General features: G+C 37.4%; 1 protein-coding gene across 1 annotated transcript; it reads left to right on the top strand.

The window, feature by feature from the left end:
• The first annotated feature begins 88 nt into the window (after positions 1–88).
• Positions 89–25,212, top strand: LOC310900153 (suppressor of tumorigenicity 14 protein-like). Its single transcript, XM_083837635.1, has 18 exons — positions 89–677; positions 1,763–1,820; positions 2,165–2,330; positions 3,021–3,157; positions 4,061–4,128; positions 5,149–5,330; positions 5,427–5,465; positions 6,226–6,445; positions 8,362–8,501; positions 10,935–11,032; positions 11,741–11,853; positions 12,748–12,881; positions 15,638–15,745; positions 17,715–17,834; positions 18,473–18,656; positions 20,781–20,961; positions 22,639–22,775; positions 25,113–25,212. Exons 1-17 carry the CDS (start codon positions 598–600, stop codon positions 22,672–22,674), a joined length of 2,064 nt encoding a protein of 687 aa, XP_083693761.1. The 5' UTR covers positions 89–597; the 3' UTR covers positions 22,675–22,775; positions 25,113–25,212.
• The last annotated feature ends 39 nt before the right edge of the window (positions 25,213–25,251 follow it).

Here is a 25,251-nt window from a genome sequence, read left to right as displayed (position 1 = left end):
AGTACACATATGGGAGTAACAAGCACCCTTAGTTCAAACCTTGGTGAAACAAGTATCAGAGGAAGACTGATCTTGTAGTGGTTGTTCTGTACAGGTGTCTGTTGACACAGGAGAAGTGATAATGAATGTATGGCAATTTTCACTCTTTTTGTTAGCACAAATTATACACGTGCAATTGTCTGTCAGGAAATGGAAGAGTCAACTTAGCAGCTGGAGACAGATATCTCCTCTGAGGTGTGCATGGCTCAACACAGCAGTAACAGTGAAATAGCAATTGACCATTAGTACTCCTGCTAATCCTACATTTCCTGCCTCCTAGAGTGAGAACAGCTGGCAGAGGAAGAGAAGGAATTGCAGCAAGTGAGCGCAATCCTCTCAAATGTGCAGGGCACCTGTTTTTGGAGATCAGAAGTTCTGCAGATAAGCATGGAACACAAAGCATTAGCAGTATATCTTCTTCACTTTCTGTTTTTAATTGACTGCATGGTTTGGAGCTGCTAACTCATTATTCCCTACCTTAATTTCTCCCTATTCAAGATCGTTCATACTTCATCCACCTCAGAATTTGAATTCTTTACCTGAGGCAACCTTGACAAGATGAGTAAATATGGTGATGTGTGTTATTGTAATGATCTTGCCCTTACCGAAATAAAACCAATGCTTCTACCCTCTGAGAGGTATCTTAAACCTCTATAAAATTGGGTTCTCTGAATGTATGTCCTTTTAAAAAAGAATAAATCCTGATTTCATTTTTGGAGATGATGTGAGAGAGGTTTTATTTGCTCTAGGCTTTTCCTGTAGGTTTCTTTTCCCTGAAGGAGAAGGCAAAGTGTCAGTCAATCAGCAGGTTGTGTGTGTAGTGGAGACAGGCTATTGAAGAAAGAGGAGGACTTGAACAAAGCAGTCTGTCTACAGCTGTATTTTGCATTCCTGAGCTGTGAGGATTGCCTTCCAGTAAATCCCTTCTGTAGTCTCTATGTGACCTGTGTTTCCTTTGTTTCCATTTGTTTTCTGGAGGACAGGTTTCTTGGGCCAGTTCTGTGGTACCCCCCCCGCTCCCCCCCGACATGCCCCCAGTTTCGTTCTTTGCTCTATACACAGGTGTGTGTGTGTATATATATATATACACACACACACACATATATAAATTCCCTGAAGTTGTTGGCTTGCTGACGTGATACTATTATTAACTCCAAACAGGTAATATGATAATTAATCGCTCTGCAGTTAATGTTTGTTCTGTGGTATAGACTTGAGGCTATCACATTTACAACTGAAAAATTGAGGTGGTCTTTAAAATTGTTTTTTTTTTTTTTTCTTATAAATATTCCTGTGGATTATATCATATGCTGTTTAGAAATCACATCATTTGCTTTGATCCGTGACTTTTTACATGTAAATTGCTTCTATGTGTTTTGCATTGTGACATAAATTACCTTACTCCGTTGCATTTCTAAAAGAAGGAGGGTAAAACCAGTATGTTTTCAAATTATGGGATCCATATCTTACCCTAGCCAGTTAGGAAAACAAAGAGTTACAGTGATGGTGACTTTTCCTCCCCACCTTCTTTGATTGCAGATCGGCTGGCTCCAGCTTTGAGCAGTATGGCAAAGGTGAAATGAGAGAAGCCTGGTCTGTGTTGAGGGGAGAGCAGTACGCTCTTCTGGGTTATATTTAAGAAATGAGGTTCAACTAGGATTTTGTTATTAGGTTTGTTGGAAGGTATTTGTCAAGGCATCATGATACGGGCTTTTTCCTCCAGACAGGTTTCTGTGTACAGCATACCAGCTCCATACCACTCTGAGCAGACTGCTGGGCAGGTAAGAGATATCAGTTATGCTTTACAACAGGAACATAGTAAATGATCTCTCTGCCAGCTTCTGGTGTGTATTGACCTCCGTTCTTCATATGCAATTGCTTATAACTGAAGTGATAGCAATTTCCTTCCCCTTCTATAATTTGAAATGATGATTGCAAGGTGACCCATAAATATGTGGTTTTCACATGTTACATAACTGACATAACTGATAACGTGAAAGGCATTATCTTAATTTAAACCTCTGTTAAAATCTAAAAGAGCAAATACATTAAAAAAAAAAAAAGTGATATAGTGGCTCTTCTTGTAGAGCTCTACTAACTGATGCTTTCCTGTGTCTATCTTTAGGATCCGTATATTCCTCACTACCTGTCCTACCAAGAGGGTTTGTGTCAGAAATACTGTTTTTTCAAATGGATGAGGCTGTGTTTCTGGAGAAGATGGTTTCTGGGAATATTGTCTTCGGTTTCTTTAATGGTTACAGTAATTGTGTTATTCCTGCACTACTCATTCCGTAAGTGTTACTGCCTAGCATGGTGTGAATGGGATGGGTGTTTTGCACTGTGTGAAGAGTTAGTATGAAAAGCTCTGCACTAAGTACCTAGACACGTAATGTGTGTGTAATTACTGACTTTCCCTTGTCCTTACCTTCTCCTTAACATCTTTGCTAAGGCAACAAAATGCATGATAATTAGTGGTTGATAGTTGCACAAGAATAATGAAGGTATATATTTTATTCCTAATTGTCGGTCTCTGCTTTTGAATACTATCATTATTATAACTATCATTTCTTCTAAGAACCTATAGGAATTAACTGTCTAACTTCTGTTCACTTTTTCAAATCAGAATGGATACCTGATTTTTGTACAGTTCTTCCCAAATCTCAACTTACAGACATTAAAATAGTCTCTCTCAAGGAGGATTGCAATGCCAAAAAATGGAAGTTTAACAATTAAAGCTTTAGTAGTAATGCTCGTCTGAAAGCTTTGCTGGAAATGCTTTTATCTGAACCTATACCTCAATCCTCTTCTTTCTGTTATTCTAGCGGTTGGACTGACTCAGCACTCTGGCTGTTAGTATTTGTTTCTCTTAAGAACTAATGCCTGTTGATGCTAGGACAAATACATGTTTCTGCAAGCCTCTTGTTCTGGAGTCTTTTCCATAATGTTATTAGATGTGGTAATTTTTGATGCTTTTTTCTCAGCTCCAGCTTCCTCTTTTATATATATTGGTGGAAGTGTAGAAATTCCTAATCTGACTTACACAAATGATCTCAATGATCCAAAATCACAGAAATTCCTCCTGCAAGCAGAAGCAATCCAAAATTATGTAAGTTCCCATGTAAGTATAGTAATTATTTAAAAATATTTGTTACAGAATCAAATTGAGATTGAGGAGAAGATTCCAGTTTGAGACACTTTTTTTTTTTCTTTCAAAGTATATAAATTTAAAATAAACAAGTGGCTTGGAGGTCTACCACTTTAGGAATGCAGCTAGACAGATGTATCTCCCTCTCATAGTAAAAAAAAAAAAAAAAAAAAAAAAAAATTCTGAGGGTTTTAAGGTTATGGATGAATTATTCTTAAAGAAGTCTAGGAGTCTGTTTTGTTTTGGTATAGTTGAATGCTTTTCCTTGCTACTTATTATCTCTTTGATCTGTTATTTATTTATTATAGCTTGAATTTGATTCATAACCTTTTGTTTTGTTTTCCTTTATTCCCACAACAATGCTCGCTTTCTAACACTTCTCATGCAGGTTCGTATTTTTTAGATCAATGCTGTTTCTTTGGTACTTGCAAACAGAAGGCTTAAACACAAAGCAGTTCTCTGTTAGCCTGTATTTTCCAAAAGGGCTAATTGAGTGTCTCAAAGCTGCTTTGTGCATAGCCAATACAAGTTTTCATGTCCAGATTGCATGACAGAAATTTGCCACAAATTTTAGATAACTATATAAACTCTGAAAAAAAAGCATAGCTGTATTTATAAATGCTTCTTTTTCATGGGTAATTATCAAGAGTTTTCTCAATGTTCTTGTAAATGTGATGGCTTATTTTTTTAATGGAAAATGAATGCACATTTATGATCCTTATTTGACACGTTTTGTGAAAATTATGAATAGTGTCTGTCATATGTAGGGTGTTTGGTAAGGAAAGAAATTAGATAAATATTTTGTAACGTAACAGATTATATCAACAGTAAAATGTAACACTTCATTTTCTTTTACAATTTTTTTTTAATTGTCAGTTTGCAGAATCCTATGAGTATTCCACCTTGGGAAAGTACTACTTGAAATCTGTAGTGGCTGCATTCAGGTAGGTAATTTCCAGCTTGTGGTTTACATGTGATTATATTTAATTATGTTACTCTTGTCTTTTTGGTTGATTTTAAAAGTTATTTTGGGATAATATGCAGATCTTTATAACAGGGAATGAAAGACACGTAATAAAGATGTGAACTAAACTAACAGTGTGATTTATGATCTCTGTAGAACTGGTGAGTGAAATGAAGCCTTGGTTTATGGATGGTTCTGTAACCTATTCCCCTACTTCTGATTTTTGAAATCATAGTCCGGCATGTTGTTTATTTCTTTGTTTGTTTGTTTGTTTTCTCTACTACTTATTTTGGTTTTGTCTATTTAAATGAAGTTCCTTTTTAACCCATCCAAACAAAATTTAAATGTGCAATTGTGGGCAGGGCACTCTATTTAAGCTCCTGCTGAGAAATGCAAATACATTGAGCAGATGTATTGCTATCCCAAGTCTCTGAAAAAGTCTCTGAAAATTTCTGAAAGGTCAGTCTGTAAGCCATTTTGGAAGGAGGTTTGTGATGAACAGTCTCTTTGAATCACTGGAACATTACTTTGCGTTTGTACCTATGCAGATTATTTATTTTAACAAGAATTGTGTGCAGTGTTGTACCAAAATATGGGCATAAAATTATATTGTTGCATAGTGTGTAGCCTCAGTTAAAATATATCAAGTAAAACGTACCTAGAACTATAATATGACCTTTAAAGTGTATAAGTATACAGCAGGGATGGAAACATCCAATTCCATATAACTATTTCAAGGATTTTCTGTTAGGTGTCGTTTTCAGTCTGTGTGTTACTATTTAAGCAGTATATTTTCCAAGTATTTCTAATGTATTAAAAAATAAAAAATAAAAAAAATGTTGAACAAGAGAGCTTTTTGCCACCATGTTAAGCTGCAACCCTTTGCATGGCAGTTACAACTGAGTATAAAACTACGCAAGCCAAAAATGCAGACCAGTGGAAAGCATGTCCAAAATACTAATTACAGTGTATTTATGATTTTTTTTTTCCCTCCACACAGTGAAGGAGAGTATGGACTTCGAGCTTACTACTGGAATACATTCTGGGCACCACAAGACATTGTTGATTCTCTTAAAAAGTTAACCTCATTGGAACAAAAAGAAATCAGTAGTAAACAATTCCCTCACATGTTCAGTACTTCTGGGGAGGAAGATTTTGATCTTGTTACAATGGAGCTTTTTGGTAACAATGTACTTGTCATTTAATATCTATTCTGCCTATTTTGCTTTCTTCAGTTTGTGTCTTTGGCTTGTGTAGCTGACAGTTATTAAATTTCAGTTTCAGATTCCACAGAATATGATGCGATGCTAAAATCAGGTAATTATTTTTCAGTTCAGAGCAGTATCGCTTTGGGGGAAAATATATATCCTGTAAAAGGAAAAAGACATTTTCCCAATTATTCTTATATGGGCATAGGGCCTATGAAACAAACCAGAGTGCGGATCTCCCTGGCCTATTTTTGCTCTAAATAAAGGCTGGTTTGAAAATGCCTTACAGCTTTTAATCTGATGTTCTAACTAGAGTGGTTGAAGTTGAGTAGTCCTCACTGAATTGCAGTGAGCTGTGGCTCCTTGGCATCTTCAAGGAAGCTACTGCATAAAATTATACAGAATTTATTTCCCTTATGACTAGATAATTTTGTTTATTCGTATTTAGCATTCAGTCAAATACTGTAGAACTTCAGTTAGCTTTGCCTGATTTTTCCATACCAAGCAAGCCTCAAGATTAGCTTCCTATACTTAGTGTTTGCATTGCATGAAGATGGATGAAGAAATGTCAAAGGAAGCAGTAGATTTCCATCAGAGATGACAGCAGTTGCAGCCAGGTCCCCTCCTCCTTGCTGAGTGTGTGATGAACCAGTGGTGGTTGTGAAGCATTGTGCTTCCTTGTTCAGAGCAGGAGGAGCAGGGGAGCAGCCTGGAAGGGAAAGGGGTAGATTTGTGGAAGTAAGTGACAAAGAGATTAGAATAGTCAGGAAGTACAGGTAGATGATTGCCACCTCTTCTGAAATTTTGGCCAATAACTTATATTTCAACTTAACAGTTTTTCAGACACTAACCTAGATTCTTTTGTGTAGCGGTATCCTTTGACCTGTATGCCAAGCCAGGTAACAACAGAACTCTAACTCTGATGAATCCCAAGAAGTCTTTTTATCAATGGAGGTTGCGAGTTCCTTCTAACTATGTGGTGAGACTGGTAGTTACCACTTTGCATGGTGTCGCTCCAGAGAACTGTGCATCACACCGCTTATCTGCATATGATTTCCTTCTTCCTCTACAGAACAAGATCATCGCAAGGTATGGTAGTACAGGACAAAGATGTTTTTTGAGCTGTACAGAAATTCTCTGAAACTGCAGAGTTTAAAATTGATGTTAAGCAGGCTTCCAAAACGTAAAAGCCTCCAAGTACAGCTTAATTAAAAATCTTTAATAAGGTAATCAAAAGATCTTCCATATTATCCACCCCCTAATGACTTATAACTCCAGCATTTTTTTTTACATTCTGACCGTTTTTTTTACAGTGTTTGATTTCATACAATTATTGATACAAAGGTACTTTTTTTGTTATTTTTTTCTGTTACTTTCAGAAAATACGTCCAGTCACAGGCAAACCTCTGTTGAAAACAGGCTTTTATCTACAGAAGACTTCATCCCCAAAGTCCCTTTGTAGTTCACTCACATAAATGATATCAGATGATCTTGTAATCTTCAGCTACCACTGTTACTATTCTTCCAGAGACTAATTTTATGATTTTAAGTATGGACGTTATCCGCCATGAATCTGTCTTCATTAATAAAATAAACTAACAAGTTTTAGAATCTGAAAATGGATGGTTTTAAGGAAGAAAAAAAAATTTTTTTGAAGAACCTTTATGTAGAAATTAGCTGCGCATGCAGATTCATTTAGCAGTGTCTGAAAGGTACCTACTTAGTAGTGGTTTAGCTTATTTGAAATGAGTAAGTAGTCCTCTTAGCTCTGTTAACAGACTTTCATCTCTATCCTTGTGCAGCAAGTCCTATAGCTCACCCATGTTGGTAGACTGTTAGGTTTGTAGTGAGGACAGAGCTTTTGTAAGGAATTCATCTCAGAGTGTCTTGAAATGAACAGCACTGCATGCAGGTAGCGCGTAGCACAGAGAATTCCATGTCTGATACTGGGCTTCATCTGCCCTGCTTCTGACTATGGGTTATTACCTGATTGCTTCTTCATTGTGCAGTGGCTCAGCTTTTTAGGAAATAGAAATGTAAAGTCAATTGCATCTGTGAAAGCTCCAGGAAGCTAACAAAACCAATGCGGGTGTATGATGCAATGTGTTCAGAAAACATCAATGCAATAAGTTGTAAGACAAAGTTCAAGAATGAATGTGTGTATTGATACCTGCCTATCAAAGAATTGGATTTAAGCAATGGAGAAAAGAATATAGTGACTGAAATGATGAATGTCCTATGGCATTTCTATTGCCAGCCTAACAATTTTGCATTTTTGCATATGCCTGTTAGTTTTGTACTTGATATCTTTCACACACAGGTTTGTAAATTAATGAAAAAAAATGAAAATATGCTGTAGATTTCAAAATGGAATAAATATAATATTTAATTTTGAGATGCAAGAAATAGTATATCACTTTAAAAGGGATAGTAAGTATTCAAGCTTCAGGATATAAATTAACTCTTATTCATTTAAACGAAAGAAGAAGAACAAAAAGAAATAGTTGCTGTGCATGGAGCTCCACATCTCTTGAAACAGCTCTTGGGACATGAAACCAAGATAAATGCTAATAGGTTCAAAAGTTTTGGGGCTTGTTATCTGTTGCATAGGTGCTGCACAACACTTCTACACTGAGCACTTGTGGCCTTTTCAGCACTACCCACTTTTCAGTACTATTGCTGCTACTGAAGTAATTAATCCAGCATTAGTAACCTAATCCAGAACATAATTTCTGATTCTTCTTTAGGTCTGAAAAATCCAGGGCATCTGTTAGGCAAGAATATCCATGATGTTTACTCTGAGTGACTCAGCCTTGATGCAAGGAAACTCTAGCATTTCACATAGTATCAATGGAGTGGAAGAATAAAAGCAAAGTGGTAGCCAGGGGAACACTTCTGAAACACAGTTGACCAGATCAGTGTTTTTAGCCCAGTTTCTCAGCAAAGATGACAGGAATGTGAGAATTTTTTTGTTTGTTTTTAATGCAATCTTTGTAATATTCCAGGTGGTGTGGATCTGGAGCCTGGATTCCTCCTGTTATACGTTTAACTTCGTCAAGTAATGTAATGTTGCTTACTTTCTCACTGGACAAAAGAGAAGAAAGGAACATACTAAAAGCTCACTTTCAAGCAATCCCTAAAATCAGTAAGTGACTAATACAAACAAATGTCTTACATAAGCACACTTATTCCTCATTAGCTCCAAAAAAAAAAAAAAAAAGCTGACATTGCCTGAATGCCTGAATGTATCTTGTAACTGGGGGAGTGAATGTTGGTATATAAGTCAGGCAATTGTCATTCTGATCCACTTAAAAGAAATATCTGAAAACTGAACAAGGAATAGAGAATATCATAGAATCACTGAGTATCTGAAGCTGGAAGGGACCCCCAAGGTTAATCGAGCCCAAGGCCACACAGGACCACCCAAAAATCAGACCCGTTACCTGAGAGCATTGTCCAAACACTTCTTGAACTCCCTTAGGCTCGGTGCTGTGGCCACTGCCCTGGGGAGCCTGTCCCAGTGCCCGACCACCCTCAGGGTGCAGAACCTTTCCCTAGCACCCAGCCTGACCCTCCCCTGTCCCAGCTCCATGCCGTCCCCTCGGGTCCTGTCGCTGTCCCCAGAGAGCAGAGCTCAGCGCCTGCCCCTCCGCTCCCCTCGTGAGGGAGCTGCAGGCCGCCATGAGGCCTCCCCTCAGCCTGCTCTGCTCTGGGCTGAACAAACCAAGGGACCTCACCTGCTCCTCATATGTCTTGTCCTCTAGACCTTTGACCATATTTGTAGCCCTCCTTTGGACACTCTCTATTAGTTTTATGTTTGTCTTATACTGTGGTACCCCAAACTGCACATGGTACTTGAGATGAGTACCTAAACCGGTACAGAGCAGAGTGTGGCAATCACTTTTCTTGATCAGCTACTGATGCTGTGCCTGGTGAACCCCAGGATATGGTTAGCCCCTTTGGCTGCAGAGGCATACTGTTGACTTATATTCAACTTGCTGACAACCAGAACGCCCAGATCTCTTTCCACAGGACTGCTCTCCGGGGCAGTCTCCTTGTCCCCCAGTCTGTATGTATAGCCAGGGTTGTCTCATCCCAGGTACAGAATCTGGCACTTGCTCTTGTTAAACTTCATACAGTTGATGATTGTCTGTCCCTCTAATCTGTCAAGAACTCTCTGCAAGGCCTCTCTACCCTTGAGGGAGTTGACAACTCCTCCTAATTTAGTGTTATTTACAAACTTACTTAGTATGTGTATCCTTTGGTATGGAAGACTTTCTCTTCCTGATTATTACCCAAGCCATATTTCCCAGAAATTACTCACACTATATAAATGCTGTTATCCACAAGTAACAGTAGCAGAGTAGGCAATCAGATAACACTACAGGCACTGTATGTCTAGACAAAGGCCCCAGTGGCAGAGTAGCACTTTTATGAGTTTTTTTAACTGCTCCTCAGCTCAGGAGAAGTATGTTGATGAAAAATGGAAAACGAGAGCAAACATTTCTAAAGTTAGTCTTTGATCCTTTTCTGAAAGCACTTTTCAATGTAGTTGATGGTATAAGAAAAGTGGATCCAAGTCCCAAGAAATACATTCCTAACCTATGGAGTACTATGAATTTTGCAGATGTTTTGGGTGATTAGTGAAATATTTTGGGTAAGCCCTAATGCTTTATGGGAGATAGAAAAGATTCACAAGTGAAAGTTAACCCACAGTTATTTGGTACAGTCCAAAGGAAAGTTTTTGACAATTAAGAAGTTGTTTAATGTTTTTAACATGTGGAACAAATCATAGGGAATAGTACATCTGTAAGCTTCTGAGAAGGTTATCCATTTTAACTTATGCTTCTGTGGGTGTTTAATCAAATACTCTTCCTATGGGCATTGCAAATTAGAAATACTTTGTTCTGAAGATGTGTGCTCAGAATTATGTAACACCCAGTCTGTGCATCAAAATTATGCTACTTTAAAAATTTCTTTAGTTTCACTAATATATACGTTTGCATTCCTTTTGTTAGCTAAAGGAAAAGCAAAAGCAGTAGGGGATGGATATCTAGGAGAATTTTTGATAGAAACTAAAACCTTAGAGATGATGCTCAGAAGTGGTATGCATTTTCAGACTGAGAACTGACACATTGAAACTTCCTGGTTTACATGAAGTTAATCAGAGGTTTCACTCATTGGATTGAATGCTTTTTAATTTCTGAAAATGTCCACAGAAAGGTCAGATGGAAACTGGAAGCAGGGGGAGGGATGTTCTATTGTGTACGCATTTGATTCATTCTTCCATTTAATGTCAAAGGATAGTTTCTTAAAACTCCAGTCAGAGGTGTTCTGTACGTATTCTCAGTTGTAATTTGATTAAAAAAAAAAAAAAAAGAAAAAAAAGAGAAATTCAGAGCGATGAGGAAGTGGATATTACATGATTCTCAGTTAATACAGGCAAGAACTGAGTTTAATCATGTTACAAGCCATTATTCCAACTCTGCATAGAGAAGGATCCTAGCAAGTGAAGTGGACTCTCAAGTTCAGCCCATTTGAGCTAACTGTGTTCAGTGTTGATGTATTTCTCCCCCAGTGTGTGGTGGTCATTATATATCCTGGAATGGAACTCTGAGCTCTCCTTATTACCCGAGTTACTACCCTCCAAATATTGACTGCAGCTGGATCATCCGAGTAAGTGCTGGGAACTATTCTGAGTTGTGGTGACTTTGCTTTATGCGATATAAGCATAAAACTGCCCGAAATGTCTTTTAATGCGGGCGAAATGAAGGGAGAACATGAAGACCACTGAACCTGACTTATCGTAGTGTACCCTGTGTTTTCTTTCTTATGTACAAGTGCCATCTATGGGAGAGAGAGATTTCCAGCTTCCAAAAGGTTGTGTTACTAGTGACAGAAGCAAAATGGTGGATGACAATTCGTAACAGCCAGAGTAAATGGCTAATAGTCCGTGCTTTGCTTCTATATTAGAAAAAGAAAATAAGGTCATGTAAATCATGTCTCATATAATACACAAAACACTATTTCCCTGAATTGTGTAGAAGCAGGACCTTCTTAATTATTTTATTTGACCTACTGGAACACATGATAATGCAAACATAGCATGAACCTCAAGATATAGTACTTTGTGCTGACTGCAGGAAGGCTTACGCTTCTTTATCTGGTACATTCTGGCCAAAGGTTGGCCTAAAAATGTTTCTCTATATATGTTTAAATTAGAAAGTTTTTTGTTCTTCAAAGGTGCTGCAGTGCATCATAAAGATGAAAAAAAGGCAATATTTTCTACTTGATAATTAGTAAACAAGATTTACTGTCTCAGAAGCTTAGGCCTTTTATGGTTTGTGGTTGTGTATGTTGGGATACTTCTCCTTTGATTTTTAGGCACCATTGCCAGCCTACAAGCTCTCCTTAAAAATCCTTGTAATACAAATTCAAGAGAAATCGCCAGGGTCCAGTAAATGTGATAAAGATTGGCTAGAAATCGAAGGAGTTAGGTGAGTAAATACACTATTTACTGACATACTAATGTGTACTTTGATGTTCTATGCAACATGAGACACCTTAAGGAAAAACATCAGTGTAGAAAGATACATTTCAAAAAATAAAGGCATACTTTCATTGAATTACAGCAGAATAATATTCTTAAACCTGCCCTAGCACTAAGCATTTGTCTTTATGTTAATTTAAGCTTCCTGCTTTTCCTGCAGTGGTAAATATTTACTTTGTTGTTCTGCTTGAGAGCAACAACATAGAAAACTGCAGGATTTTATACAGCTGCAGTGGGACTGTGAATTCCTGGCTGTGATATTGACATGGGTGAAGAGCTTTTGTCATCTGAAATTTCTTTTTCTTTGGCAGTTACTCTTTACTGATTGTAACTGTTTTCAGTAAATAAAGCAAATTAGAAGGTGGCGGGGGGAGGGTTGAAGAGGGAGAAGGGGGAATATTCAGAGTGATTTGTCTCTTGGAAGGAATGTACTGAAATGGCAACAGCTTTTGGGTTTGGTTGTATGATATCATTGCTGGATTTGTAACCTCTGGAGTTTGCTAGCCTAAATGGGAAATCTGAAGTCAGGCATGCTGAGAAGTGGTTGGTATTTATAAGGTCGATTCTGAAGCTGATTATCTTGCTGTCCCAGGAAAGCTGTGGGTATGGTGGGGTGGAATGGAGTGGACAGCATCTGTAAATAGGCTTTCTAATATTTCTGTTGGGCTGAAAAGCTTTTAACACTTAACCCCCCCCCCTCCCCCCGGGGAAAAAAAAAAGTTACAACAAAACCTTACCTTTACTACTTTTTGGCATTTGTACCCTTCAGTAGCAGCAGAAGTAACTGGGTGGTAATAGTCATTTTGATTAGAAATTCATTGTTCTCACTTTTGCCTGTCAGATACTGTAAAGATAATTCAGAAGACATCAGAAACAGAGAATATGGCTATTCTGTTGCAATCAACTTCCATTCTGATGAACTGGTCACCCATAAAGGGTTTTATATTGAATACAAAGCTTTCAGTCACACAGACCGTAAGTGAATAAGCATGCATTTGGGTTTTTAAGGAGCTTTAAGAAACCGTGTTTGACAGACAAACAACACACAAGAAGACCACGTGCCTTTTTTTCCTTAATTTATTTTCCAAGAGGAATGCTTAAAATGTTATTGTGCATTTTACTGAACAACTAGATGTAGAAAGTTGGGTAAATTATGCTTTCAGTTTCTAACTATTCACAAAATTTCTGTAAAATGGAAAGTGAAAATATGATTTTTTACTTTCTGTAGAACTAATTATTCGGTATTTTTCCAACACCTTAAAATAGCCAAGCTGCAAATAGTATGGCAGAGATACTCTAAGCACAACTATTTTGCCAACATGAGTTTTTTTCTTTTTTGAGACATCCAGAGGTTGAAACAGGGATTTTTAAGAAGATGGAAACATTTACTTGTGTTTTTAATTAGACAAGACGTATATGCAGTATATTCTTTGTAAATGCTTACTTTTTACTAATTTCTAGATACATTCTCTCTCTTTGTATCTAAGCAGACCAACTTCCTTTTCCCAGTTAACCTCTAGGGAGCTAAGTTCACCGTGACTTCAAAAGATCTGATTGTGAAACCTCAGATCCTCGGTTTGCTTTTACCAAGTGTACTTCTGTTTGTCGTTGTCGTAGAAGTATTTATGTCTGATATACATTTTTTTCTTGCATCTCATCAGAAATAAGGGCAGTGACTCCTGCTTTGAGCTAGTGCTGGCCGAATAGCATGCATTTTCCTCCTGCCAGCATCATGTGCTAGGCAGTGAACAGGACTAAATGACTCCAGATCGGAATTGATTAGATAAATGTGGGACAAATGTGTTTGGCCCTTCAAACTGATTTAGCTGCTAATTTGCCTTTAGTGCTAGAGGGGAAAAAAATTAAGTCCCCTTGACCTGGGGAGAAACAGGAACTTTTTGTCTACTTATTCTTCTACAGATATTTGTGTGTCTGTGTGTAGAAGCCAAATCCCAAGATTTGTTGTTTTTTTGTTTTTTGGTGGCAAGTCTGAAGAAGTGGAAGAGAACAAACATTTTTGATATATTGCCAAGACATACCTTTGCCTAGATATTACTAGTTAGTTAAAGTGAAAGTGAAAGAATTTCTAGCTGAAAGGCTGTTTCATAATGAAATTTCTAGATCTGAAAAGTGTTTCATAAAGCATTTACATCAGAAAATTTGGAGTGTAGTGGGACAGAGATGAATTGATAAAACCTTTTAATATTAGGAAATTTGTGATGCTAAGCCTACTTGTGACTGTTTTCCTTGGATCCTTGTGTGTCAAATATATTACCTTAAAAAAAAAAAGGCATGTGAAAAAACACATATGTTTACTATCAATTGTAGTATGTATCTCTGCTGCATCACTTTCAACCCTCAAAGTTGATCTTAATTTAAGGAAGTTAATATAAATTTAATTTTCTACATCCATTTAATAAATATTGATCCATTTAATTCAGACTGCTTAATAAAAGTCTTTGGCAGGTTATGCCAAGTGACATAGTATTTAGTCTTTTAACTTTCAGTTGAGTTTGTAAATGAATTAGCCTCGTTTTTTAATAGCCATTTTAACATTTCTTCATGACACAGTCCTGTCTTAATGAATTTAGTCTGTGACAACATGTTAGTGCCATTCATTTCTTGTTTTTCTAGCTTGTCTTTGACAATTTAGATGTACAGATGGAATATGCATTTCTTCAAGCAATCAGTCTGATGGCTGGAAAGGCTGTTCAGATGGTAGTGATTAATTACTGGTAGGGCAATTATTTCTTGTTTGTGTCCTGTAATCAGTTTGTTGTACGAAGTTTGGAAATACTGAAATGTGTAAAATACTGGTGGCTATCTGTAAGGTGACATGAAGGATAATGGTGAAAATTGAAAGGTCTGGAGGAGAGGACATGTAATGTATCCCTATAAAGAGTGGGAGAACAGGAAAAAATGAGAATTTTATAACAGTCTTTACAAGTTAAGCTTCCAGAAAAAAAGAAAAAGTAAGTAAAGCAACAAGCAGTTGAACTAAACTATTTGTAAATACTGAAAAAATGTATCAAATTGTTGAGAGCAAGCATGGAGTTTTTGATTCAGTTTTAGCTCTCTGCTGTGAGAAGGTAAATACAGAAGAAATTGTACTTTGACAATGTCTTATGTCAGAAACTTAGTAAGGGAACCAAGGTGAAAGCAAACTAGAAAATAGAAAAAGTGCCACACAATGGGAAGAGGGATGGCTTTTTAAATGTATCTCATGAGCTGGAGAACATGTGTAGAGAAAATATTACATTCAAAAAAGTATAGGTTTGAAAATAGGTAATTAAATACTTAGGTGGCTCAAAATCTGACTTGAGAGTCACAAAGTCATACAGTTGTTTGTTTTCTTTTTTTTTCTTTTAAAAAAAAAAACAAAAAACAAAAGCATAACACTAGGATGTAAGACAGAAGTTTGAAGGGATCTTCCCAGCTGCCTGTGGGAAGGCTTCAGCTAGAGTACTGTATCCAAATTGCACATCAAAGAAGATGGGAAGCAATGAAGAGGTTCCAGAAAGAGTGACTAGAAAGTAATCCAGTGTTAGAGAGCAGAGCACAAGTTAAATAATGCGGTTAATCTTCTCATCCCTTGAAGCTATCAAGAAGGTAGATTTATGTCTGACAGAGATGGCACAGTAACATCAATCTGACCTGTAGCAGGGAAGGCAGCACACGGCCACTAGCCAGATATGAGGAATATAAAGAATTTACAGACCTTTCTTCTTCAGGTTGTGATCCAGAACAGTTGAACTGTGGTGATGGGAAATGTAAGCATCAGTATAAGGTCTGTGAAGGTGATGATAGCTGTGGGGAGGACAGTGATGAGAACAACTGCTGTAAGTATATATTTTTAGTTATTGTTTGAGAGGTGGTGCAAGGCAGAACCAGGAATATGCTCATTTTCATTTTTTTTCCACAGATAAACTGTATCTTTAAGTCTGTGAATATTCCAGTAGACATGCCGATTAGAAGTAGAGTTGAATTCTGTGTGTAAGAAACAAAGCCAAGCCTTTTTTTTCCCTTTCAAGAAGTACTTTTGTAGTAAATGTCCATTAACGTGTTGAAAAAGACTTCAGGCAGCTATTGCTAGTTTTGATGGCCAGCCTATACCATCTTCTTCCTCCTACAAAAGAAAATATATATATTTTTAAAGGGCTTCCCCTTCCTTTTTGTGGGTTCTACTTGTCTAAGTATACAGTACAAGCTTACATTAATTCTTCAGGTTTTTCTGTCCATACTTAAGAAAAGTTTGGAGAAGTGCAAGGAAAGCAAATGGCATCTCAAAATGCCTATCAATAATAAAATTAAGTACACAAAATCTAGAAGCTTGTTTCCTAACTTAATGAAAGAATGCACCTTTAGCTACACTCTGCTGTGGTTTAACTGCTAAGTATTCCCTGCTCTGTTTTTGCAGCAGGAATGATTCATGCTGCTGTCACAACTGGTTGTCGCTGTTTAATACAAACGATATGCTCAGCTTCCTGATAAGGACCTATGACTGCAGTAAAAACCTGTTCTATTTTAATCTTTCTTCTACTACTGATCCCTGTGCAAATGAAACATAAGGTGTAACCACAGAGATCCACTGAGGTTACAAATGAATCCTTAGAGATGTCCTCTGACCTACGAACTCAATGACTAAATGTATTTTAACAGTATTGTTATGTAAGAATCCTGCTCAATACTATCTAATTTGCAAAAGAACTTCAAATTCAATTCTCTTCTGATGTGGACCTATTGTTAGAGTCATCCTACTTCACATTGCCTATTCATAGAATGTGAATGGAAATGATTCTGCATTATTACTGAATTTAGTATTTCTGTGTATTTTGTCATAGCACAAAGTGCAAGTTTCATAATAACAGAAACATAACATGCAGAGTATAACTAGTTATTGGGATAGCCCAGACAAATTAATAAAGCTAAATCCAGGATAACAAAGATTTTCTTTGGATGACCTAACCACAGCTTGATGGTGATCCTGTTAAAATAGCAATTTTTCCCCAACTACTGCCAGATCAGTACCAAATAATGTAAGGGAGAGAGACATAAATTTGGGGAATTCTGCTCTTTTTTGCCGTGTGTGTTCTTTACGCCAACATTACTGATATTGCTGGTACTACTAATGCCTCCCTAAGGACTTGCTGCATTTTGCCTCTAATATTTGCCTTGCTTTGAATCTAAGGTCCTTGAAGTAGCCAGCAGTATGTCCTTGTTTGCTGGAAAAATCCCTGCCGCTGTTCAGAGGTCACTGTAAACAACTGATAATAAGAATGATAGCAATGGATGCCCACTGCTGAGATCTGTCAGGATTCCTACGTAGTAAACTATGATAACTTTTAACCTAAATTTTCTTGGAGGAAGGTGTAAAGCTCTTCCATGATATATGCTGAACTTTCTCTTAAAAGCAAAGAGCTGACTTCTAGATGATATCTGCTACACAGATGTATAATTTGCAATGTCAGTACTGTTGGTGAAGATAAAACAACAGATCTGACGAGCCCAGTTCACTCAGTTTAGAGTTAAATAAAATGGGAGTGAGGGGAGTTCAAGGCTCTGCTGTCTTTCCTCAGAGATGGTGGAGACTTAAATTAGTGCGATCATTAATCTGAGTAGAAGGTTCCCACTGTCCTACTCCATACAGGGACCAGTTTACACCCACACAGACTATGACTTCAGGCACGTTGGAATGTGTGGCTTTGAACAACTTTCACGATAGATGAGTAGGTTGAATGTGCATGTTTTTTTAATCATTTGAAACCATGACTTCAAACATGTGACACTGTGTCTTCTCTCTCATTTCAGCCTACAAAAGTTGCTTCCCTTATACATACAAATGCCTTAATGGTAAATGCTTGTTGAAACCAAATCCTGAGTGTGATGGGAAAAGAGACTGTGCAGATGGATCTGATGAAATGAACTGTGGTGTGGTAACATTTGTTCGAAGATTAGTTAATGATGTGGGAAACTAAGTAAGGAATTGATGCTATGGTCAAGTAGAAGTTGATAACATCAGACCTGAATTAAAAAAAAATGCTGGTAACATCTGTATGAAAATGTCTGTCTTGAATTTTGTACTTCCTTTTTTTAAACTCACTGATCTGTCTGTGATGACTTAATACAAGCAATGCACATTTACAGGTTATTAAATTAGTAGGTCTTAGCGTTCATTTGAGCTGAATGAAATAATTAAGGATCTGTGTAAGGAGAGAGAGAATAGAAGATCTTATTCAAGTAATGTTTTGGAAATAACCCAGTTTAGGATTGAGTCTTTCTGAGTTACTAACCTCCTAAGGGATCTGTAAGGGAGGATAGGCAATGTTTGGTTTATTCCTAACCTACCCATTGAGTGCAAATGGGCAAATACCCTTACCTTTGTTCCAATTGCACACTAAGAAGATATGTCTTTTTGTTTGTTTTTGATTGGTTGGTTGTTTTTTATTTATTTTCTTTTTCAGTGGCTTTGTGGTATATAGGTAAATGTTAGTTTATGTATTAATCATGACAAAGTAAAATGACCTCGCATTTTACTTTACTAATTTATCCTCTTATTTTTCTATTAGCTTGTGGAAGACACCTGCTTAAGAAAAATAGGATTGTTGGAGGTGAAGATGCAAGATCTGGAAAGTGGCCCTGGCAAGCAAGTTTACAAATGGGAGCACATGGCCATGTTTGTGGTGCATCTGTTATTTCCAAGAGGTGGCTCGTGTCTGCTGCCCATTGCTTCTTGGATTCTGATTCTGTAAGGTATGGAGTGGTTATGCTGTCATAGTGTTTTGCAGTTTGATGTTTATAACCTCAAAATGTTGCATTCAAAAGTTTGCAGTAGGTATTCCAGGTGTAGATAAATTAAATCAGCATATAACTCTGACATATCAATACATGAACCCTTGACATATTATGCAGGCTTTGAAAGTCTCAAATATCGGAAGCAGTTATTCTGCCTCCATTGATAGTGAATCCTGCATGACAAAACACATTATTTTGTTTTTGATTTAGGGTAAAGGTTGTTGGTGTTTCTTTTGTTTTATTTGTTTTTTCCTCCCCTTTAGAGTCTATGGCCTTTTTCTCACAAGAAAAGAATTATTTATTGATAAGGAGCAAGTAAAGCTCACCAGTGTTCAGTTCACGTAGTATAAATAGAGAAGGCTTCTAAATCATGGTGTTTAACTTTCAAAATGCATAGAAAACCATGCATTTCAATTTCAGTGATTGACTATTCTGGACATAAAAGGCAATTGCTGAGACGAAGATTGGATTCATGGCAATACACTGGACATCATTTACCATAAAGATTTTGTAGCCTTTGTCTAAGACAATCTATTACTCTAAATTATATAATATGTTTGCACATGCTCAAACAAGATTGAGATCACGTTTTTGCTTGTCAAGCACATCACAGTTCTCTTGTTGCAATGTGTACATGTAATTTGCACATAAATTTTTGAGTTGATGAAGAAAGTGTCATATGCCTGTGCTTTACATTCAAGGCAAAACAAATGCCCTCGTGGTAATACTTGTTACTAATCCACTAGCACTAGTGTTGCATACAGTGGGAGAATGTGCATTAACAGGAGAGTGATTACACTGAATAAAGGTCGTTGATACATTTGAGACATAGCAATGCAGAGCTTGTGTCTGAGATATAATCTAGCTTTTATTCAGCATAGAGGGATTTGTACACATAATTTTCCTGAGCTGTAAACATATCCTAGTTATCCTTAAATGAGTAGATGTCCTCTCTTTTCTCCAGAGGACAGAAACGTGTATGTCCTAGTAGGATAAAAAAAGCTATTTATTTCCAGTTCTGTGTGCCCTGGTGCAACATGATTTAACTTGAATCCTGGTATCAGAGGCCTAACAGTTTTGCTCCATTACCAAGTGGCAGCATGGCTGTTAAAGAATTCTCAGAATAACTGGCCATTTGTACTTTGAGTACAGTTTTGATTCTTGTGCTCCGAACCATAAATATTTGAAGACTGCAGTGACGTGCAGAAATAGAACATCGCTATATCTGAACAGCCACTTTCAAGTTTAATTATCCAATCTGCACAAAGTAATATTATGATTGAAACAGGCATGTTACTTAGCACAAGTATGACCAAGACCCTGAAGAACCATTGCTAATGTGAGATGGACATCAGCTTTTGAGGCTCATATGTCAGAACTGTTTACTTTGGCCTACTAAGACAAAGGTTTGACTTAAGACCACTACTGGTTCTTACTTGAGACAAGTGGTACATCAACTCTAGTTGAAAGTTTAAATGCAGTAATGACAGAGCACCAAGAAACCCATTGCTAATTGCTTGGTGTGGTTCTGCTTTGGCTAGCACATGTGGGCCAATGTCAAGACAGATGATCTACCTGTGCATCTGTACCTCTCTTTTTCTTTTTTTTTAAACCTGATTAAGATTTGACCTTTGTACTCAACGGACTTCTGGTAGATCAGCTGCAGTTGGTTTCTGTGCCAACAGAAAACCATACAGTCATCTTTGTTACAGAGTGAAACTGCATGGTTGATAACAACATAATATGTACCATTCCATTTTCATTATACCTGAATGAAAGCCAGCTTTGTAAGTATTGCAGAGTATACAGAGTGCTTTGCTTACTGTAAAGATGGGTGAAAAATCTGCATTGCAAGGAACTGATTTTATAGCTCCAGGAGGTTGTTATTTTCAAAATAGAATTTTGTACCATTGGTTAATGTTTTAGGAGACACAGACTATAGTACATCTATCCTCCTAAGTGGTATTCTACTCCATTCAGTGTTTTGATGAATCTCATCAAATACCAAACTGTATATAAAGCAGAGTGAACTGACGCTGCATTACTTTGCAATGGGCTGCTCTAAAAACACTCTCTTTACAGATACTCAGCTCCTTCAGTGTGGAGAGCATATATGGGCTTACGCACTATTAATGAAAAAAGCAATCATGTAGCTATGAGACCAATCAAAAGGATTATTGTTCACCCACAGTATGACCAATCTACCTCAGACTATGATATAGCCCTGTTGGAAATGGAGACGCCTGTATTCTTCAGCGAGCTGGTACAGCCCATTTGTTTACCAAGCACCTCTAGAGTATTTCTTTATGGAGCTGTCTGCTATGTAACTGGCTGGGGAGCCATAAAAGAAAATAGTATGTTCATTTCCTGGATATACTTCTTGCAAGTTTAGCTTAATTTTATACTCTAACAATGAAATATTTATTGTCCTAAGAGAAAAATACCTGTGGTTAACTCAGTAGGTTAATAAAAAGCTTTAAAATGTTCCTGTAGCTAGTCTGTAAATTCTGAATGTTTGTGTATCAGGTAAAAAGTGCAAATACCCATACTCTGTATGGGGGTCACAGATGGTGTCACAGATTGTTGAAAAGCACATGATCATAGATTGACAAACAGAAGCCCCCTTTCATCCTCATGGTTCAATTTATCTGGTGAATAGGTTATAAGCAACCTTCAGGTCAAGAAAACAGGAACTTGGAATTGCAGAGGAGCGAGACTTTGTTTCTAAGACTGTGGTTGACAATATGGGGCCATGAGCAGAAATAATTGCAAAAATAGTGTTTTTTTTTTCTTTCTGTCTTAACTAAAGGTAATTTCACGTATGCCCCATGAAGAGTTCTGCCTGCGCAGCTCAGAGCAGCATGCTGAAGTGGGGAGGCAGAAAAAAAGCAAGCAGCATTGGAGGGGGGCGGTGGGGTAGCATGCAGGATCTTGGCCCTATCTCAGCATCAAACTGGAGCCAGCTCTGAGACCTGGGCAGCTCCTCCTAGACAGCTCCTCAGCATTGCAGTAGTCCTCAGTGTTGCATGGAGACCTAATCCTTCATTAATCCTTCATGTTTGATTAGAAGCCATCTATATGGTAATACTGGCTTTCTTAATATGCATTTAAAAAAATAAATCTAAGATAACCACATAATAGCCTAATAAAGTGCAAAGATTTTTTCAAATGGTGCCTTCTTGTAATTTAACAAAATAATGCAGGTAATATTTAAAATCAACCTAAAAGTATGGGGGGGGGGACGGGACAACATATTTTTCTGATTTGCTTATTTCATTTCTATCCCACCCACAAATGAACAAACAAACCAAAACCCAGTACTTCTGATCATCCAGGTATTGAAAAGGTTATTTTCACTGTTGGGCCAAAACACGACTGAGCATATGTAGTTAACAATGACACCCTACGACAATGCTACAGTACAGAATCAAACTTTTAGTATCAATTGTGGCTTACAGGCTTAATTTCCCCACCCCAACCCCTCAGCTTCATTCCTCAGCTCCTTACCTAGAAGTGAAATGATGTAAAAGAAAACGTAAATTTCATTTACTAGGACTTAGAACATGTTTGGAGCACACCCATAATGCAAATAACAAAGCTTTGGACACGATTTGAGATGGCATTCAAAAGTTACATTGTGTGTAATCTTGTATTATAATGTACATGGCTTTTTCTTTTTTACTACTTTCTGGCAGAAAAAGCTCATAATAAAGGCTGAGGAAATGGAAAAGGTACAGTGGTGGTGCATAGGGTTGTCTATGTCTAGAGTTGTCAATGTAGACAGCAGTGTTCTAAAGCTGAATGCGGACCACATTTGAAGGGAGGGGAATTAGTTTCCTGCTTCCAGTTGGGTAGATTTTGAATTTAGATCACCTTTGTTTAGACAAGTGATCTCTGTGGTAGAGCTGCCATAACCTCTGCAACATTTGTATTTTTCTAGGTCATCTTGCCAGAACACTGCAGGAAGCTAGAGTGAGAATAATTAATCAAAGTATTTGCACCAAGCTCTATGATGATCTCATTACGTCACGTATGCTCTGTGCTGGGAATCTTAATGGTGGCATTGATGCATGCCAGGTAATGTGGGACTTGGCAAGCAACTGCAAAGAAAGGTTTGCTTTCATTGGAAAACTGTTCACAGTTTAGGGATAGTGTTTTTGTTGCCTTTTTTTTTCTTCCCCTTACTAGTAGAGTGAAATGTCTTGAATGTACGGATAATTAAATACGGTAATTAAAGGCTCTCAAAAATAAGAAAGGAAATTTGGTACAGATAATATCTGAATTTCTTGAGAAAAGTTACTTTGCAAAGAAATACAAGATGCAAAGGTAAGATAAATTTGGTAAATGCAATTGCAGTGCTGCCTCTTAGTTTCATATGTTCATTCATGTGTATAATGACGAGTTTTGATTACATCATGCTGTCACGAGTTACATGACCTAGTTTATTTGCACACGCAATCAGAAACTGCTCTTTGGACACACTTGAACTGTGTTGGTTCTGCCTTCTTTTTTCTTCCCAGTTGTTAAACTAGTTGTGCACTTTTTCATGATTTAAATGTTCTAAGATGAATATCCCTTTTCAAAGTTACAAACACGGTCATTTTACCAGATACTGTGTAAAGGGAGAAAAACATGTTACTGATTTTAGACTGTGGTAATTTGATAGAACTTTTGTGTAATATGTAAAGTTTAGTGCTTTACCGTAATGGGAAAATTTTTGCAAGATCATAGCTCTTAATGGGTCAAACTTCTTTATACACAATGGGCTATTTGTAGGATCCTCCTGTAGTCTGTAAGTTCTAATTCAATGGAGTATTATTTTTGCTAGTTTTATGTGTGGTTTGTTTATAACCTTAAGCCTTGGAATTGTTTTGCTTAAAACATGTTGTAATATACCTAATGCTTGTTATTCCTCCAAAATACGTGTTGCTTAAAAAGTACTGTTAAGTTTTTTTAAATGGACATTTTAACCAGTTTTGCTATATGTCATACTGGTCAATCCAGTTTTCATCAGAATATGCTGTGTTTGTGCACAAGTATGCTGGCCCTCTGGACCTTTAACTTCTTAGTCTGGGTAGCATCTTTGCTTTTTTTTTTTTTTTTTTTTCCTGCCTCCAGTATATTTCCTGTGCAATGCTGGAGAATAATGATGTTGGCAGTTTAGGAAACCCTTTTACTACAGATCAAGCCTTGTAGGCATCCTTATTTGTTTCATTTTTTATGGACATATAACTTGTGCAGTACATTCCCAGTTTATGTGAATTTTCCAAACAACTTTCATCTTTAGATGGTGATACTTAGTTCAGTGAGAAATAGTGTGTTCTTTCAGACTTAGTTATCATGTTAGGCTGGGTTTTCATGGTTCCTCTTTTCAGAATCCTTCCTCTTTCCACTGCATACAGCCCCCTCAGTCTTTCGGAACAGTCTGTGTAATTGGACAGAATATTGGCCAGCCTCCTTTCTCAAATCACCTCAGGATCAGCCTCTTGGGATGATCAAAAATGCCAGTAAGACAGCAGCCTGAGAGAGAGAATAACTGTTCTGGCTTCTATTTTATCGCCAGATAACTTGGGTTGGTTGGATACTGAAGGCTTTCTGTTGTTGCTCTTCCGAACACATGGCTTACTTCTGACCGCTTCCATGTTTTAGCTCCAACTGGGAACCCTCTGACAAACCCCAGGCTGCTGATTGCCTTGTATGCATAAAGAGAATCTGCAGAGATGAGCTGCATTTATAAACCTTTCAGAGTGAACTGATCTGTTCACTGAAAGCATGGACAGTTAAAACAGAAAAGGTCACAAATCATTTTTGAGCCCAAATATGTTTTGATTCTGTGAACTGATCTAAATTGGATTTTTTACTTTTCTACGTTGCTGTACAGACCTGCGTGTTCCCTTTGAGAAGCCAGTTCTTATTTGCATATCCCTTCAAGTCTTTTTTCTTCCCCTTGTTCTATAAATGTAGCTGCAGTCTTGAGTATGAAGTTGCTAATACCTAAATGTGCCTTTCCTTGGTATCTTTCTGTTCCTGTTTAACCTCATAGAAAATTCTGCCTTTCAGTCTGAACAGTTTATGGTCAAATGTTAGCAGCATTCCCCTTTTCCATCCCTGTCTTTACCTCTCCCTGTTCAGTCTGTGATCACTTGCTTTAAATTCTGTAATGGGACATTAGCAATGAGCAATTTTTCACCTTCTTGCCTTTCTGTTGTATTAATCGGTGTGTTACTTCTGTAAGTTAAAACAAAATGAGTAAATCTGATATTTTAGCCGGGTACACTCTATCCAGAAAGTAGATGCCAATATTAAACTGTAATTTGAGAAAGAAGAGGGACAGGTATTTACTGTCCCTAAATAACTAACTTTTGCTACAGTGCTCTGTGTTTGGTGCTAATGGCTGAACTCCCTTCATTTTAGGGAGACTCTGGAGGTCCCTTGGCCTGCACAGGAAAGGGAAATAGATGGTACCTTGCTGGCATTGTGAGCTGGGGTGAAGGATGTGCTCGGCGCAATCGTCCTGGTGTATACACTAAGGTGACAGCACTTTATGACTGGA

This window comes from Anser anser (genome assembly GCF_964211835.1).
Source record: "Anser anser genome assembly, chromosome: 1".
Classification (NCBI taxonomy): domain Eukaryota; kingdom Metazoa; phylum Chordata; class Aves; order Anseriformes; family Anatidae; genus Anser; species Anser anser.
This window is presented reverse-complemented; position numbering and strand designations above follow the sequence as displayed.